The following is a 20,549-nucleotide window of genomic DNA, read 5'->3' on the forward strand; positions in this document are numbered from 1 at the left end:
AGTAGACGAAGACGCTGGGAATGAAGCAGCGCAATGCTGACAGAACAAACAAACACTAGTACAAGAGTGCGCGCAGCTGCATCAAGCGGGAGCGCGCATGCTCTGCGCATACCCATAATGGCACGGGCGCACACAGAGACACACACAATGACAGAAACAGAACAAGACAGGGTCAGTGTTCGGATTCTGCCACCAAAACAAGAATTCACAAGACCAGAGTGGCAGAACCCTGACATTCTGTTGTGTTTTGATGTGATTTTTGATTGTGGTAGCTGTAAAATAAATCATTCAGCGTAGTGATATGGAGCTGTAATGCACTCAAAACCTGCCGGAACTACTTTATCTGAAAATAGCAGAATGCTCATCAGCCAATCATAAACAAGCATTAGTATAAACCCAATAGGATAAAATGTATTTTAAAGACCAGAATTTGGTAAACTAAACTAAAATAAAAGTAGATAAAAGTAAAACTAAAAAAAGAAATAAATAATGACAATAAAAAGTAAAAAAAATTAATAATAATATAAGAAAACATCAAATATTAAATTAAATAAAGTAAAATAATTTAATAAAATTATAATGTTCAAGCAAAAATAATAAAATAGAACTGAAAATTTAAAAAAAAAAACTAAAGTAAATTAATAAAATAAAATAGAAGATTTAAGAGAAATAATAAAATAAAATTTATATTAATGATAATAACAAAATAGCAAAGTAAAAAAAGGAAAATAATAATATAATATATTAAATTAAAATCAAATCAAATAAAAACTAAACAAAATATTAAAATAAAATAATCAAATAAATTAAAATGTATATATAAATATAATATATAATATAAAATAAAAGTAAAATAAAACTATATAAATAAAGTCCCCACCATCTCCACCGCCTCCACGAGCGGCAGCCGCACAGCCTGGTTTCCCGACAGGCCGATCACACATGCAGGAGTGTCTGGAGTTGCTTCCAGCAGAGCCACAACGGCCTCCACACCCAGCTTACTGCTCTACAGCACACACAAACACACACAGTCAACATCAGCAGCACCACTGATCTGCAGTCAGCTGAGAGTTGCTCTGCTCACCAGCACTCTGTCGAAGGCAGACGGTGTGCCACCGCGCTGCACGTGACCCAGAACAGTGACCCGCGTGTCGTAACCCAGCCGCGACACAACCAGCTGCACACAAACACACAACATTTACATTTTTACCACAGCTGAACAAATCCTTTTAAAATTGGTAAGTGACATTCTGAGTCGATCTCGCTCTTTGTATGTTGTATTGCTGTATTTATACCACAGTAATTGTAGCGTGTTGAGTGTGAGATGGGACTCAGATATCAGGATTGTATATATTTTGGCCACTCTTTGTATAACTTGAGTTACTTTTTGATTGGCCATCTATTTGTTTTAAATGAGTCTCCTGTTTTCGGTCCTGCAGACTAATTCAGTAAACTAAAAGAAAGAAGAAATGCCAGCATGTGTTAAACATTTTTGCTTAACGCAAACACAACAGTACTCTGGTAGTGTTTTCTTTAGCTTTTCAGGGTTAATTATTGTAAAATCCCAATTGCAACAGGGAAATACTAGGAAATGTATGTAGTCTGATGGCATTTCATGCTGTTCAGCCTTATAATCTTAAAGTGTAAGCAAAATCAGCTGTTTTGTCATCACTTTATACATTACGCAAGAGAATCATTCAAACACTAGCTCTAAATTGACGTTGGTGAATTAGCAACGGCTTCTGCTGTTCTGACATCAGCTGCAGATGTGAAAGAACGGTGGAAGAAAGTAGTTCCTCCTTCAAAAGGGGTTTTTAGACTGTCCGTGTTTGATTTTCTTTTTTTATATATATATACACGATTGTGCTGTCAACCTGTTGTATAAATGTAATATCACACTCGCAGCAGTACTCGCAGCTGTAACTGTGCGTTCACACCAAATGCAGTACAGCATCAAAGGTTGCTCTGGCCGCCCTGGCAACAACGCTGTCTGCCTTCAGCTTCGGCAGCGAGTGCGTCAAAATTCGCTATATTGATCTCGTATTTAAAGGTGCCGTTGCAGCATATCAGTTACATTCCTGCATAAAACATGCTTTCTAGCGTGAAAATGTTGCATATTTTTTATCAAATTCATTTAACTATGGTTTGGTGTGGCTTTGCTCCACTTAATTATCCAGTGTATCATCCATATGTCTGAAATATTCTGAAGCAGCAACACTGTTTTCTATTATCGCATGAGATAATTTTAAAGAAAATAAATATATATACATATATAACATTAATGCACATCAGTAACTCGCCAATAACATTTCTAATGTATGTTCCTGTAAGAAAACATTGTAAATAATTGGAAATCCAGCGACCACAATAATTAAACCCTTGGAAACAACTGTGGTCGGAACCAAAGTTCACAGGACTGTGTTTTCTGGACCCCTCTAAAGCGGTGGACTTCTACATACTGATTGCCTGCAGCTAAACTATATTATAGCTCATTTCCATAAAGTTGACTTGATTTCAACTCTCATTGACACCCACACTGACACTCACCACTTACTCACTACTTTGACGCTCTGGTTGTTTTCGTACAGTAAGGCAACGCATACAAATGCCTCCCACCAGTGCCGATATACAGCCATATCGCACTGCTACTCGTGTGATATTGCTTATATATATAGACATATATTCCCTTGTGTGATATTGCTTATATATAGACATATACCCCCCCGCTTTAGGGGGCTAATAATATTGAGCTTAAAATGGGTTTAAGAAAATTAAAACTGCTTTTATTGTAGCCGAAATAAAACAAATATTATTCTTTCTCCGGAAGAAAAAATATTATAGGAAATACTGTCAAAAATTCCTCAAATATATGAATAAACAAAAATAAATAAACAAATAAATCACCGGTGGCTGAATGATTTTGACTTCAACTGTGTGTGTGTTATAATATTTTATCTTCTGGAGGAAAAAAACAAACATTTTACTATAAAATGAATACATTACTATAACTTAAACTAAAGTTTAAACACATACTGATCAGATCTTAGAAAAACCAAGATTAAAAAGTAAAATAGCTGTCAAAATGAAGGCAGGAGTGTGTGTGTGTGTGTTGAGGAGTGAATGAGTGTGTGTTGAGGACTAACGTCTTTGATATAGTTGGAGGTTATGGCTTCTCCACTTCTGCTTATGGCTCCTTCAGCAATGATGATGATGTTCAGTCTGCATCCTTTACTGCGGCTCTGAACAAACACACACACACACACACACACAGCGCTTTATGAGTGTCACAGGCCCGCTGCTCTCTTAAGCCCACATTTATATTTTGAAATGTTAAAAATGTACATTTATTTTTACATGTTTTTTTTGTTTCTCTTGATTCCTCCTCTGTTTAAAAAACTTTGATGTTTAACAGAATAAAGAAACCTTTGAAACCACTAGGGGGTGAGTGAACTATGTCTTTAGATCCAGTTTGGATCTAGTCTGACCTCTTCCAGGCGAGCACACATGAGCTCTTCCCATCCGTCCTCAGGAGGGGCTTCTGGGATAAACAGCCAATCAGCTCCAGAGGCCAGAGCTGAAACCAGTGCCAGATACCTGCACAACAACAACACCATTCCACTCTCAAATCACATATAGTCACGACTGCACATAACCTTTAATTTCAATGTTAATAATAATAATAATAGTAATTCAATTCATCTTTATTTCTATAGCTATTTTACAATGTAGATTGTGTCAAAGCAGCTTCACATAGAAGATTTGGTAAATTGAAATTGAAACTGTATCTGTAGTCCAGTTTTTTTTATTTTTAGTAATAATAACGATAAATTAATATCGAATAAACCACACTATAGCATGACAAAAATATTGAAAATCTCAAGTGACATCGTTGCCAAACATTCTGGGTGGTTGTTTAAAATGATTTCAATTATTAAGACCCTTCATTAATTTCCATTAATTGCATTCAACGCATAATACATTTACTTCGATGAAAAACACACAGATACATTATTTAATTTTTTAATTAGATACGTACTGTTAGACATGAAACATAAACACAAACGTAAATAATATTTATAAATGTTTTGTCAGAAGTATTGAAAAGACATGTAATCATTAGGGGTGTCAAAATGAATGAAAACACTTGTTGCAGCAACACTGAAATATCTCAGCTGCTAAGGGATTCTGGGTAGTTTGTAAGGCAGACGCAGATGATAACATTATAATATAAGTGTGTTTGTGATCTTGCGTGTGTGTTTCTCACCCGCAGTGACGGCCCATCACCTCCAGCACGAATGTGCGCTGATGGCTGAAACAGAAAATACAAAACGAAAACAAAATAAGCAGAAAATCTGGTGCAAACACACATGCTAAAAATAGTGTGTGGAAACATTCCCTTAGAGTGTGTGAAAAGGCAGGAAGAGAAGAGAGACAAGCTGAGACTAGAGTCACACACACACACACACACACACACACACACACACACACACACACACACTGCATTCCTCAACACATGAAGCACAGTCAAATCTGCTTTGGATAAGAGCGTCTGCTAAATGACTGCATGTTCATGTAAATATTATGAAAGCTGCAGAAAATCACAGCCTTGTGGTCCCACATAGAATCTGTGCATGCAAGAATCTGCAGATTTTTGAGGCCATTGCTTAATCTATTTTTTTAAAGTGTATATTAGGGATGCACCGAATATTCAACAACCGAAATTATAAGTAAGAATAAGTAAAAAGGCTGAATAAATTTTGCCGAACAATGACGTTTTTAATGACGTGATCAAATAGTAACCCGCGTAGAGTGAGAGGTAAAGTGTCTTTTAAACAAAGACGCTGAAACAGACCACGGAGTGAAAACAGCTAAAAGTGCGCTCTTAGAAGCTGTCAGCGCACGATTTAGTCAGGCGGACTCAGAACCCCTGTACTGCATCGCGACTGTGCTTGATCCACAATATAAAGATCATCACTTGGATATGGGGAAAAAGCTGCGCACACGAGAAATGATCCAGGCCGAGTTGGACTTAGGAAAGCCGCTAGGTGTTGAAGACGGTCAGGTGATGCACAGCGCAGGAGATGAAAACAGCGCCGAGAGTAAACGGGCTCGTACTACAGATGAGCCGCGCACCGACCGCCGACAGCGAGAGACTGTTTAGTGCTGCATCTCATGTCATCGATGAGAAGAGGAACCGACTTTCATGTGAGACAGCAGAGAAGCTACTTTTTATAAAGAAGAACCTGCCACTTTTCCTGGAGAAGTAGGCTAAGTAGGCTAATGTCTAGGACAGTTATTCATTTGTTGTCATCCACATTTTTTGCACTATTCAATGCACGTTTGTTGTTGTAGAGCAGGGTTTTTCAAAGTCTAAGACAGTTGGCCTCCCTTTTGACACAACTTATCCATTGGCGCCCCCCTCCTCCCAAACACGCACGCACGCACACACATACACACACACACACACACACACACACATACATACATACATATATATACATATACAGTATATATAAATATATACATATACAGTATATATAAAGACACAGACAGATGTCAGACTGTTAACTCACTTTTATCATCATTTGCATGAAAGTGCATTTATTTACAGAGTAATAACAAGTATTTTAATATAACGTTTTTAAACTAGGATGATGGTTCAATATAGAACAGATCCAAGAACTGTCCATCCCAATCAAAACAGTCGAAGTTTAGCGGGTCTCATGCTGTCATTAGCCAAAATATTTTGACAAACCACACATAAAGGTCGTGGTTCATCAGCTGGTCCTGTCCACGTAAATCCTAAACTCAAATACTGATCATCATATCGTCGTCTTTTGGGTTTAAACCCTGAACTTGAAGGCTTTTGTAGCGAGGGGGCGTGGCCGAGAGCCGTGGGAACGGAGTGAGGCCACCGCGTAAGTGGATACACCTGCGGTGCGCACCTGCCTCGGATTCCACGGAAGGAGCTCTGGATCATAAAAGGAGGAACGAGGACAGAGGAAGCCGAGAGAGGACCGGGCCGGACATATTTTACTTTTGCTTTCAGTTTGACGGCAGTCTCCGCGAGGAGCTGCCGTCCGTTTGTCCTGGTTTCTGCCGTCACTGTTATTAATAAATCATTTTAAAACTGCGTCGGTTCTCCGCCTCCTTCTTCCAGGCAGCCAAAGGGCCGTGAACTTCATTACAACTTTGAATCGGGGGGGTCTCAGAAACCGACCCATTGTATTAGCAGGCATATACCTGTATTGGCAGGCTTGCCAAACAGAAGCGAATTCACAGCTACGGCCTTCTGGGTAAAAAAGGTTTTCTTATATTTGACGTATTATTTTTTTTGCTTTGTTTAATTAAAACTTTTAAATATAATAAAAAATACATATAATAATTAAACTTAATAATTATATTTTTATTATATTATATTTTTTCCCGCGCCTCCCCTGACATGCTCTGGCGCCCCCCAGGGGAGGCGCGCCTCACACTTTGAAAACCCCTGTTGTAGACATACAGTTACATTCTTTCAGCAGTCAGTTATAGGCCTAACATAGGCTATTCAAGAAGGGGGGCTTCAAAGATGGTCAAATAAAAATATTTTTTATTTTACTAATTTATTTATTTTAAGTTATATTGTGCCTTGTTTGTATATTATCTGCTGGAATGTAAAAAAATGTTCAGTGTTAAATAAATATTTTTGAAATTGTATTTTTGTTATTTGATTTATTTCTCTGAAAAGCAACACAAAATAGTAAAAAGCAAATTTTTACTATTTAATTATTGTAATGGTGAAAAAATTGGCAAACTAAAAGGAAAAAAATGCAAAACACCGTGTTCGGTATTCGGCCAAGCAATTCATTATTATTCGGCTTCGGCCAAGAATTTCATTTCGGTGCATCCCTAGTGTATATGGTTTATGTACAATACAGTTTGTAAATGCATGCATGAACTAAATTTGAGAGTGTATGGGTGTTTCCCAGGACTGGGTTACAGCTGGAAGGGCAACCACTGTGTAAAACATATGCTGGATAAGCTGGCTGGTGGTAAGTAAGACTTTCACAAGGATTCTGTCTAAAAATAATTAATGAAATAATTTATATAATTTATAATAATTTATAATAATTCTGACTTATAATTTTGTCTTTAACCGTTTTCCCCCTTCATTATCTTCAACACAAATAAAGACCTTTCTAATCAGTGCTTCTGTCTACAGGGAATGCAGACCTGAACTTTGCAAACACTTGACATGACGTGTGGAGTGTAGTTTGAAGTGTTTGGATGAATGTTGAATGTTCTGCAGACCTGGTTGCAGTGGTGGTGATGGCATCGATGATCTCAGTGATGCGGTTGAGAGCAGAATCAGCACCGATCGTCATGTCTGTGCCACAGAAATCATTATCAATGGAGCCCACCAGACCCACGATGTTCAGGTGCCCGTGCTTCTGCGCAGTCTCTGCTGTGATACGACCTGCCAACAAACACACACACACACACACACATACATGTTTGTTCTTGTGAAAAGTGAGTACATTACATAGGTTTCCTTTCATTTTATACTGTCCAAACTGTATGTTGTATTGCCCTCACATCACCCCAGCCCACCCCTATACCCAACCATCACAGGAGACTGTGTGCAGCTTAATTCTCTGATTAAACTAATTTTGTGTGATTTATAAGCATTTTGAGAAGTGTGGACGTCACCGATGTCCTCATATATCACCTCCTTTTTGTAATACCTGTGTCACACCTACATCATTATACAGATTTGTGTCCTGATATGTCACTAAAACACGTACACACACGCACACACACACACACACACATGCACACGCACACACATCTTGTATAAATGAGCTGGGTGTTCATGACAGATGTACAGTTCAGCAGACGTCATAGTTCAAATGAAACAGCAGAATTGGCTGATATTTCTGCTATTCAGTTTTAAAGCAGTAAAGGTGATGCTGTTATTGTTTGTAAATTGAAATTTAATTAAATAAAAAAAAAAAATACAATAAAATTTAACTATTGCTCTCAAATGATTAATCATGAGTAATCGCACCCAAAATAAGTTTGTACTTACAATACATGTGTGTACTTACTGTGCATAATATAAATATTATATACTTAAATAAATACATGTATGTATATATATATATATATATATATATATATATATATATATATATATATATATATATACATACACACATTGTTATTTTATTATTATTAGCCCACCTGTTTATTTTTTCCCAATTTCTGTTTAACGGAGAGCAGATTTTTTCAACACATTTCTAATCATAATAGTTTTAATAACTCATCTCTAATAACTTATTTATTTTATCTTTACCATGATTACAGTAAATAATATTTGACTAGATATTTTTCAGGACACTTCTATACAGCTTAAAGGGACATTTAAAGGCTGAACTGGGTTAATTAGGTTAACTAGGCAGGTTAGGGTATTTAGGCAAGTTATTGTATAATGATGGTTTGTTCTGTAGACATTCGAAAAAAAAATACCTTAAAGGAGCTAATCATTTTGACCTTAAAATGTTTTTTTTTAATTAAAAACTTATTTTATTTTAGCCGAAATAAAACAAATAAGACTTTTTCTAGAAGAAAAAATATTATCCGACAAACTGTCAACATTTCCTTGCTCTGTTGAACATCATTTGGGAAATATTATAAAAAGAAAAAAAAAATTCAAAGGAGGCTAATAATTCTGAATTCAACTCACTGTATATGTAATTAGTAGTATCCTGTAACTAAACTACAGATTCACAATGTAAAGATTCACGCAGTGCTTGAGTCAGAGACTCACCCTGAATGGACTTTGATACGGCCTTCATAAACATTTATGAGACTCTAATCCTGAGGAGATTTTACCACTACATCAACATCCCAAGCTCGAGTCAGCATTTACCAATCCATTTGAACTCATTCATTTTGGAGGCGATCATGATCATTTTTGGACAAGAAAAAAAGAAGTGTGCTGCGCTTTTTATGTTGCTAGGCAACCACTAAATCAGCTGTGTAATGTGTGGGAGCACTGCTGTTAATTTTGTTATATTTATTGTAATCGTAATTTAAGATGATTTATCAGGGGTCATTTATTAAACATTTATTTTCATAATGAATACATCATTACATGAGGACAGAAATGACATTTCTGAGTGAAATTATACATTATAAATACAGTATGTGACACATTTGAAGGTGTCAATGTTGCTGTGCAGACTTGTGCGACTGCCTTGCTTCTCTCCTGACCTTGAAAATATAATTGGCTGAATCGTGGAAAAGCTGAATGAAAATCGAGTGTGAGGTCGAAACGAGATTGTGATCTTTTTTCGATTAATCGTGCAGCCCTATTCACGCAAGTTCGTTATTTCCAGTGGCGGTGCACAGCGTTTCTCCTGGCGCCACGTCGTAACGAAACAAACAAGGCTTTTATACTTGACGCCTTCGCACAGGCTTGACGCACTCCCGTTTTTTTAGACGCATGCGGTTAAATGAATGCCACATGCGCACCGCAAGTCGCGTGACAAGAACTGACCGATTAGCTTCAGCTTGTATGGAATATGCAAATTTTGGTAGACTATTTATCTCAGACAAACACAGAACACCCAATCACTGCAGTACTTTGTAATGTTTCTCTATAAATAAAACTTGTATAATAGTGACAGCAATGTTGATGGTCACCTAGCGGGTCCACGGTGATTAAAAAGTTAAGGACCACTGCGTTATTTTGCTACTTATTTGAAAAGGTAATCTGATTACAAAACTCTCAACCCGGGCTCATTGTGGAAACGTAGACTCACGGAGGTTTCTGGAGACTGCGGAATACATCCCGGCGGGTACGTACGGCTGCAGTTTTTGTTTTCGCGAATCCGCAAGAGGCTGCTGTTGTGCACTTTTTCGCGTCTCAGACGCCTCTCGCGAGTGAGGTTCGCGCCCGTGCTGTTCTCACGTGAACCTGCCGGAGGCTGCTGTCCGAATGGCCGGATGATTGACTGCGCGACCGGCCAATCAGCCGACCCGCCCTCCTCCTTTCCTGAACCCAACCAATCTTACAGATCAGCCCGCCCGCCCGCTCGCTTCCCTAAACCCGAGCGACAGTTTACAAAAGCCGTCCAAAAAAAGAAAAGCCCTGATTTTTTTTTTCTACCGCGTTTTCGGATTTCACCGTGTTCTCACCCTGTTATGAAACTCGTTCACTTAATTTTTGGGATTCTGTTTTTACCTGATTGCTGGAACTGCTCTTCCCCGGACTCGAAACCGGTAGCCGTGGTCGACTCCTCTCTGCATCTCGAGCCTGCCGACGTACACGATGAGCTGAGTGGACAAACGGGTTGCAGCGGGGAAGCCCTCCACAAGGAGGTAAGCGGTCGGCCGGCAAGCGCGAAAGGGAACGGCGTCACACCGCCCCACAGCGTTCGCTTGAAAAAAAGAAATGCGGCTGTACGTACCTCCCGGGACTTATTCTGCTGTCTCCAGAAACGTCCGCGGGACTACGCTTTCAGAATGAGCTTGGGTTGAAAACTCTGGTTCCCCTTTGGGGGAAACTCCAGCACTATAAGTGGATTTGATGTTCTAAATCCACGTTTGGGAGATTCGGTTCAGAAGCTACTTGTCTAAAGAGTATTGAACGGGCCAATTAAGAATGAATTGGCAGCGCAAGCATGCGCAGGTGTGCGGCATATGCAATCAACTGAGTATATAAGCACACCTGGCGCCAGCAGACGCTATCCTTTTTAGCTTCAGAGACTTTTCTGATCGAGCTTCATGAGGGTTCCTCCTGCTGTCTACAGCCACTTCGAGCGAACGAGTGTCTCCCGGTCCAGAGCGAGTCCACGCAGCGGCAGGTGGTCGAGCTGGGTTTCTCCCTTGCCTGGCGTCACTTTGGGTCCGGTCTGCCAGAGCGGTGCGTATTGTTGCAAAGCATCCTAAAAGAGCAACACAGTCGTGCAGCACGTCCTTTTCAGGATGGCGCTCCGACTGTGCGTTTCTGGTTGTGGGGGTTTCCTGGCTCTGGATGATGGACACGATCACTGCATTACATGTTTGGGGGTCCAGCATGTTAATGTGGTGCTCGGGGGCGGTTCATGTCGTCACTACGATGCCATGACCGTCGCGCAGTTGAGATCGCGGCTAACTTTCGTGAGAGAGCGAGCCACCCCAGTCGCCTCCTGTTCTGCAGCGGGCGCTCGGGCAGATCTGAGGGTTCCAGCGAGAGATAATCTGCCGCCTAAGGGCTCGCGGACCTCTCGCTTCTCCAAGCGCTCCATCCAAGTTTCGGGCGCTGGGAGTGATCCGTCTAATCAGATGGTAGCTCTCACGCTCGCTGACACCGGAGATCAGATGTCCTCCGCGGCATCGGAGGGTGGGCTTTCATTGTCCGACGATGATACGGACCCACTCGCCCCCTTCGGGCAGGTGAGCGCTGTCAAAACGGATACTGAAACAGACGTGTTAGCCGTGCTTTCCCGGGCTGCTTCGGCCGTGGGTTGGAGATGGTTTATCCCCCAGCTCCGCGGCCGGACCGACTAGAGGGGCGTTCCCTTCTTTCCGGCGACGCACAATAGGCTCACGCGGTCTTAAAGAGCACCTTTTTTCTTTTCTGTTGGTCGCGTTGGCATCCATCAAGAGGGTCGGGGATCTGGAGGCATTTTCGGTCAGTGACTTGTACCTGGAATTCGGGCCGGGATTTTCTCACGTTATTCTGAGACCCCACCCGGGTTATTAGCCCAAAGTTCCTACCACTCCCTTTAGAGATCAGGTAGTAACTCTGCAAGCGCTGCCCCCGGAGGAGGCAGACCCAGCCCTGTCTTTACTTTGTCCAGTTCGCGCTCTGCGCATTTATGTGGACCGGACTCAGAACTTTAGATCTTCTGAGCAGCTCTTTGTCTGTTATGGCGGACGGCAGCAGGGAAGTGCCGTGTCTAAACAACGTTTATCCCACTGGATTGTGGAGGCCATTTCATGTGCTTTTTCGAGCAGAGGTCAGCCGCGCCCCCCGGGAGTGCATGCGCACTCCACTAGGAGCGTTGCATCCTCTTGGGCGTGTGCGCGCGGCGCTTCTTTAACAGACATTTGTAGAGCTGCGGGCTGGGCGACACCCAACACATTCGCAAGGTTTTATAATCTGCGAGTGGAGCCGGTTTCCTCAAGGGTGTTAGGTACCTTTGGTGATTGAGGACACAACTCGGTAGGTGTTGTACACGCTTGCGGTGCCTTTTTTCCCTAACACGGAGAGATGTGCACCCTCCTGTCTGTCAGTAAGTTCCCCATTCGGTGAGCCCTGCAGATTCCTCCGAGGCCCCCAGCACTGACTCAGCGGAGGAGTCACTTGCTGGCCCATTACGTTGTAGGTCTGCTCGCTGGTCAGCCCGCGTTTTGGGTATAGGTGCCTGCTATGGCCGATCCCCGCTGGTGATCCCCATATGCTTTCCGCCACGGTTAAGTCCCCCCCCCCTGGGCGGACCCGTGCTTTCCCTATCTGCTAACCACCTTCTTATGCGCACTCCCCCTTTAGGGTTAGTCAATATGTAATTCCATTTGTTCCCCCTATTGGGTGCGGATGGTCTCCGCAGCGTCCTCCCTACTGGGATGGCACGCTTCCCAATGTACTGTCGTATATTCCTAGAATTATCTAGACGCTAGCGACTCCCAAAAAATATACCTATCCCGTAAAGCTTCTTTTGAAGTGGGACAAGTTAGGGCCAAGGGCACGTTGGAGGACCGCGCCTCTCATGATCTGGGTGCGTCACGCTTGCCTGACCGCTCTCTCATGGTGGGTGTTGGTAAGGTGCAGTCATTATGGCGCTTTCAATGGGCTCCCATACGTGGATTTAGAACATCAAATCCACTTATAGTGCTGGAGTTCCCCCCGAAGGGGAACGTTCAAGGTTACTAAAGTAACCCTTCGTTCCCCGAGGAGGAACATATACTCCGTCGCCATAATGACTGTCCCTTAGCTGTTAAAAGTCTCTTCAGCTTAAAAAGGATAGCGTCTGCTGGCGCCAGGTGTGCTTATATACTCAGTTGATTGCATATGCCGCACACCTGCGCAGGCTTGCGCTGCCAATTCATTCTTAATTGGCCCGTTCAATACTCTTTCAGACGAGTAACTTCTGAACCGAATCTCCCATACGTGGATTTAGAACATCAAATCCACTTGCTGGAGTTCCTCTCCTCGGGGAACGAAGGGTTACTTTAGTAACCTTGAACGTTACTTGTAATGCATTTGAACAATTCTATGCAAATGTCAACCTTGCCATGGAAAAAAATTACGTTTCGATTAAAATTGCTAAACCCTTTCTTAGTTGTTTGTGTAAGCTTGTGCTTTAAAGTACTGCAAAAATACTCAAAACTGTCTCTGTCAATGTCTTCAAACTATTATATGTGATTTAGCAAAGTCACACAAGTGGCAATTTCATATCTGTCACATCCATAACGGAGAGAGGTCACATCCATAACCAGGCTTTTTCCTCATAAATCCAAAAATGTGAAATAAAATAAAATCAATCGTTTTTGTTCTATAGAGAGCAACTCTTAACCTTTTATTGGACATTATTTCTTTTGGGTTGTGCAGTTTAATTCACAGACTTTCTTCAAAGTATGTTGTATACTGTAAACTTGCATACTTTGTTGGTCACATCCATAACACATGTTAATTTCACTTAAAAATCTAAAAAATGTTTACAGCTTGATATTTTTCTGATCTCATAACTCTGTGGTGAGAAGTTTTGGAAAATATAAGCAGATGTTTCAATATAATGTTAACATATAGGGCCCTATCATACACCCGGCGCAATGTGGTGCAAGGCGCAACGCAATTGCTACTTTCAGCTTGGCACAAGGGTCATTTTGAGGTGTTGCACCACACTGTTTAAATAGCAAATGCATTTGCGCTGATATGTGCACCCATAGGCGTTCTGGTCTAAAAAAGCAGGCGTGTTTTGGCGCGTTGCTATTTTGAGAAACTGTAAATAGTCTGTTCTTTAGACCAGAACAAAGTCGGTCTATTGTCTGGCACAAAGTGCGCCTGGCTTACACACTACACACAAGATGCAGAGCGATATGCAAATATCTTTACATATGAAAAATATACAACATCTTAAGGATATATATAGGATATAATAAGGATATATATAGGATATAAATATAAATGATTAAAATATTACAAAACATTATTTTCTAGCCTACATGAAGATTTCAAAACCACTGCCTTACTTTCTTTATCTCGGGAGGCTTTTTCAGTTCATTCAATTTGCTTTTGTATAATTTTATTATTATTAGCAGTATTATTTATTATATCCATATTTATATTTGTTTTATTAAAAACAAGCTTAGATTTGTTCACGTCAGGTTTTAGACCATATGGGGCACGGCATGTGTTTTAGGATATAACTCTTCGTTATATACACTTGGTTATTATTGTTCATTTATTCGTTTGCTGGAAATTAGAACTTAGATTTTAGAATTTAGAAATAGTTTTGAAACAAATCCTTGCGCTTAACAAACGAAATTATTTATTTTTAGGCTAATTGATGTCTGTGCGGTAAGGTTTCCCTATCCACGAGAGCAAAAGCGAAAGTGAACTTACTTTACGTCATGTCAATAGCAAATGTGCTTATGGCGCGACACAACTGGCTCTTAAAGGGAATGGGAGACGAGACTCTGATTGGTTTATTCTCAAAACACACCAATAACTCATTAAGAAAATAAACTCAACCCTTTTAGACCAAAGCGGATTTTCCTGTCCTTATATTGGAAAATATGGATAATGACATGCCCTGAATGTGTTTGCGCCCTGCGCTTTCCGTTTTGCGCATGGACCGTCAAAATAGAGCCTATACTGTTTGTGTGAATTTATACGAGTTATTACTGCAATGTCACATCCATAACGCTGGAATTGCTCTCTTCCAACACTGCATTATTTTCTCCAGATGCGTGCAGTACCTTTCTGGACGAGCTCTTCCAGGAGTCCGCTCCACTCGGCCCTGAAGATGTTTGCTCCGGTGAGGCTGCCGTCTCCTCCACACACACACAGGTTAGAGATGCCACGCTTCACCAGGTTAAATGCTGCCGCTAACCGGCCCTCACGCATGGTGAATGCTTTACAGCGGGCACTGCCAATCACTGTTCCTCCCTGCAGACCACAACACCGGTGAGACCAGCAGAACAAGCACACGCACACAGAGCAATGATAAAGCTACACTTACAGATGCTAAATCTGAACATCAGACGCTGGGCATCATACAGCACAGGCATTTACTGCAATGCTCAACACAGGCAAATGCGCAAACATATGCAGACTGTAGCATGCATAAATAAAAGCAGAAATGTAAAAATAATGAAATCAACTAAAGTTAAGTAAATTATATATAGCAAAAGATTCAAAGTAAATCGGCACACTGCCACTTTAGCTCTCCAAAAAAATTTTTTATGTCAAAAGCCCCTTTCACACATACAGTGCTTTCCGGAATTACCGGCAATTTTCCGGAAAGGTTGTATGTGTGAACAGGTCCTTTTTGAAAATACCGGTAAATTCGTTCTGGCTATTTTCCGGAAAGAGAAGTTGTAACATTACCGGCAATTTACCGGAATGCTGCGCTGTGTGAATGCAGAAGGAAGATTACCGTAATAAGCGCGTGCACGTCTAAAACGTGCTGACGTGAGACATCTGCTTTAGCCAATCACAACAGTCAGACGCGTTTACGTCCGCGCGGTTTATGAGAATAAAAGCCTTTGAATATTTTTCCAGACACATTTAGCTGCTAGAAGTTAGTCAGATCACGTTTATATGTTCTTCTAAATGCCAACTGTGTAAATAATCATCGATGAGATGCTTATGATAAGCCGTTGTTTGTTTACCTTCAAGCTTTGCGTGCGCCTTTGAAACAGCCTGTGAGTGCCAGCACACACACATATTATGAACATCTCGACATGCGAAAGTGATCCTGCGAAAGTTGTTCACAATATTGATCATCCACAGAGTTTGTAATTTAGTCAAATGTTTACAAACACAAGCGCAGCCGTTTAAGGCTCATTTGTGGTGAATGATGTCAGAATTTACCGGTATTTTGGAATGGATGTGTGAATGCTCTTTTCCGGAAAATTTCCATAACGTCCTCGCCTGTGTGAACAGCGCTTTTTTTTAATTTACCGGTAAAGTCGTTCCGGAAATTTTCCGGATATTTACCGGTATCACTGTGTGAAAGGGGCTAATATCACAATATTATTGTGATATTGACATTAAAAAATTTTTTTTGAGAGCTAAAGTGGCAGTGTGCCGATTTACTTTGAATCTTTTGCTACTAATGTTTGTTTTTTGATCGTGCACCTGCCTTCAAGATTTTCTAGATGTGCGCACATTTCTGTTTTTTGCAAGTAAATAATACATAACAAGGTTTATATAATTGGTAAGTATACCAACAAGGTAATTGTTTTGTGTGTGTTAAAACCAGCTAAATCCACATCTGCTTTTTTTGCAAAAACCTCTAAATCCACCTATTGAGACAAGACAGTGTAACTAGTTGAAAATCACAATTAGAAGATGCAATTAGAAATTATTTTACCAAACATAAAACACATTACACAGACCACCTAAAATATACAAGTCTGTCAAGTAAGTGGTGGTTCATTCCACTGTGATAAACCAGGGAAAATGAATGAATGAATTCTGTCAAGTGCATTAATCAATAACATTAAAACTGACAATAATTAAATCTGAACAATCTGTTGTCATTTCTGATATTTGTGATTTAGATCAGTGGTTCTCAAACTGTGGTACATGTACCACTAGTGGTACGGTGGCTTCCTTCTAGTGGTGCACAGAGGAATCGCTGAATAACTAAAGTAAAAAAAATGAACACACTTTTAACCCTTTGACGAGCACGATAACAACAATGTGATCACTAAATTGATTTTAATAGACTAAACCTTTTATTTTATTTTCAAATTTCTAATATTTGGTATGTATTCTATCATTTGAAGCAAATTTCCTTCACATTTTTGGGCATATCCTGTATTTTTATTTCCCAATGTTGACAGGTATAATCCCTTGCTTTTCTGACACAGCCTACTCTAACCTGCAGTAAGCAGCTCTACTTTCTAATTTAAATATGTAAATCCAATTCATAAATTTAAAATACAAGGTCATTTTTTGATTTTAAAGGTACTTGTATAAATAAGTCATGCATGCATCATATATATTATATATAGTATCATATATATTATATGATGACATATAGCCTATATTTATTAGGTCCAAGAAACATTTGTAGGTTTTAAAGAATAGGCTACTTTATGATAATACTTTAGATTTAACCACAGCAGTTTTCTTCTTACTTTTTAAGAACAGTGCCATCTTTGATTAACTTTTAAAAGCACATTTTAATTTAAACGTTGATGTTTAATTGATTTTTACCTGTGAGCACAGTACAGTGTTAATGTTCAAACTATTTTTAATGTTTAAAGTGGCTGACAATAATAACTATTTATAATAAGAAGAAATAATCTGTAATTACACCTACTACGCTTATGTATTTCAATACCAGTCATTATGGTGGTACTTTTGAGAGACAATGTTTTTCTGAAGTGGTACTTGGTGAAAAAAGTTTGAGAACCACTGATTTAGATTTAATGTAAGTAGAGCAATGTAAAGATTGTAAACTAAGCTTGTTAGATTCAAATAATGCAGTGTAAAACATTGTGAAACATCAATATTTGTGCATTGCCCATTAATATAAAACGCTTATCAGATGTATTATGAAGTAATATAAATAATGTATAGTTTTATAAATCATATTTATCTTTTATAAAATAGCTTAAATTAGTATATAAAACACAAGGTAGGCTATTGGGCAAAAAGGGGATGCCTCTGAGACAATTTTAGAAGCTGTCGTTCATTCATTCTCACCATACTCAAGGAATTGGTCTCTTGTTTATCCTCATAGCATCCACGTGGGATAAAAGAACGGCATCTTAACTCGGTTTTTCGTGAAATGGAGTTGCCATTTAGTGTGTAGTAAATCGGACTCATTCAAAGTAGCGTAGCTGTGCAAAAAAACGTTATGAATGCATGCTACACTTCCGACTGTACAGTATGTGTTTTCTTTTTCTTATGATGCGCAGAGTTTTGAGGTAAGAGACGTTTTCATTTGCGATTCACTGACAGTCAGACAGCCTCATCCAGTTCATCAAACTCCGTATTTTAAAATTGAAATTGGACTAAAACGGTCTCAAAAAACCGTCGTATCAGCGCGCCATTACACTGAAAACATACGATTCGATTCGCGTCTTCTGATTGGTTCTCGGGATATAGCAGCTATTGCTGTCAAAGGCAAGTGCAGATTAGCAGCTTTTGCCAACAAACTGTTATTTCTGAATGCGCTGACGCTACGATTTAGATGATTAGAAGCAAATCTATTTGTTGATGGTGTACTACGTGCCTAAAGCATTCACTCAATGTCATTAGCTCATTTTGGCGGAAGTGGCGTTTAGCGGCTTTTGCATCTGAACTCTTCATTTATTATAATGCTAAAAATGATATACACTGAAAGCTGCATGCCTTAAAACTATGAAAAAAAAATTAAAATCAAATTAAAAATTGCAATGCTTAATAGGTTTATAAATTTGTGTGCTTCAGAAAAAGATCATTTAACTTTAATGTTTTAGTCAGGTTTGCTTGCATACCTGCATCAACTAGTTGACTGACCTATAATGTGTGTTTGTGTGTTTTAAAATTGAGATTTTTTTTCTTGAACTATTAACTGGTTTTATCAATAAAAATGTATCAATAAGTCAATATCATTATTGTCAATTTATTAATAAATTTAAAATATTAGTCAATATGATTTATTATATACTTCCTTATTTTTGAAGCAAGCCAATCTCTTGGTGCTCAGTATATTAAGCACACTGTTAATGTTTTTAATTATTTGATTATTTCATTTTTGTTTACAAATTTGTGGAATAGGATGAGGAAAGAAAATGTATATTTCTGCATTTGAACATGTTTCAAAATGTTTTTTAAATGTATTGCAAAAAAGCATGTGCTTTCAAAAAGAAAATAGATTATTAAAAACATAACAAACTAAAATAACCTCATGACAAAATTACACAAAATACTGATATAATATAATCCTAGTTGATATGAAAATAAAAGTGAAAAATATAAACGCATGAATTTATAAAAAAAAAAAATGATATTACTTTATTTTGATGGTCCATTTGAGTATTAGTAGACTGCTTAATATCTGCTGATACTGCTCCTTCAACAGACATTTAACTGACTATAAAAAACTTTGCAAGTACGTACGTCAACTTACACTAACCCTAACCCCAACCTTACAGTCCACTTATAATCTAATGAGAATTAGTTGGCATGTAGATGCAATGCAACTCAAATTCAACAAACAGACTATCAAAACAAAGTGTGACCATATATATATATATGTGTGTGTGTGAGTGTATATACACACATATATATATATATATATATATATATATATATATATATATATATATATATATATATATATATATATATATATATATATATATATATATATATAAAAATATACATGACTCTGCTGTTTTTAGATTTGTGCACCAGGTGACCTAATCAGAAAGTGGCTTCAGTATCAACAAACCAGTCAAGAAATGAAAGTGCAGCCCAATGAGCCAAAAGCATTCATAAAAACTTTACAGACTTTTTATAAAATAAGACATTCAAATTAGTTTAAAAATAATAACTATCATAATATTATCTTAACATAATAGAAGCAGAAAATCCTCAATAAAAACACTTCAAAATATGAATATACACACATGGACATCACCGGTGCTTGCACATTTGTAGATTTTCATCAAACAGAGGCATTTATTTCAATGCATCAACACAGGCAAATTGTTTCAGAAATGCATTTGCATCCAAACAGCTGCATGCATGTGTTAGAGCTGCAGAGCTTGAGTCCTGCAGCAGTCGTACAAACACGACAAACACTCTCTTTATCTATCTAAATGTGATCAAAATGTCAATATTTGAACAAATAATTAAATTAATTAATATCATTAAATTATTAACATTAATAGACAGATTAAACGATTCATTAGAAAATAATAAATAACTATATAAATACTAAATAAACAAAAAATATGTAAATTAATAATTTAATGAATCGTTAATATTACATATTAATAATGATATCAATAATTCATAATACTACCCATGTAAACTAATGGTTAAATACATAAACTATGTGAATCACTACATATAATCACTAAAAATGACAAACTATATTACTGTCAGGAATATCATACACACACACACACACACAAAAACTCCAAACACTTTCATCCTGGATTGTGTGTGAAAAACTTCAGTAAAACAACAGACACACTTATATAGATATGAGATATCTTGATTTCTGCTGGACAAGTAGACAATATTAATAAACTCACAGCACACAGGATAAAAACACAGCACAGCTTTCAGAAGACTAAACTACTGCACGAGGAGCTTCAGATGGCATTCAAAGTCTAACGCCCCA

General features: G+C 38.6%; 1 protein-coding gene across 2 annotated transcripts in view; it reads right to left on the reverse strand.

Moving 5' to 3' along the window:
* The window catches only part of pfkla (phosphofructokinase, liver a), a 53,940-nt gene that overhangs the window by 24,435 nt on the left and 8,956 nt on the right, over window positions 1-20,549 (reverse strand). For both annotated transcript variants that reach the window (XR_015499935.1, XM_087268484.1), the window contains exons 4-10: window positions 14,953-15,142; window positions 7,294-7,459; window positions 4,265-4,309; window positions 3,486-3,594; window positions 3,144-3,239; window positions 1,085-1,177; window positions 881-1,006 (exon numbers count right to left, since the gene is read on the reverse strand). Coding sequence is in view for 1 of the 2 variants with exons in the window: in XM_087268484.1 (XP_087124610.1) it covers window positions 881-1,006; window positions 1,085-1,177; window positions 3,144-3,239; window positions 3,486-3,594; window positions 4,265-4,309; window positions 7,294-7,459; window positions 14,953-15,142 (825 nt within the window). In the remaining variant the exon portion in view is untranslated. The remainder of the gene's footprint in view (window positions 1-880; window positions 1,007-1,084; window positions 1,178-3,143; window positions 3,240-3,485; window positions 3,595-4,264; window positions 4,310-7,293; window positions 7,460-14,952; window positions 15,143-20,549) is intronic.

The sequence above is a fragment of the Danio rerio genome, chromosome 9, assembly GCF_052040795.2.
Source record: "Danio rerio strain M-AB ecotype USA chromosome 9, GRCz13ab, whole genome shotgun sequence".
Lineage (NCBI taxonomy): Eukaryota > Metazoa > Chordata > Actinopteri > Cypriniformes > Danionidae > Danio > Danio rerio.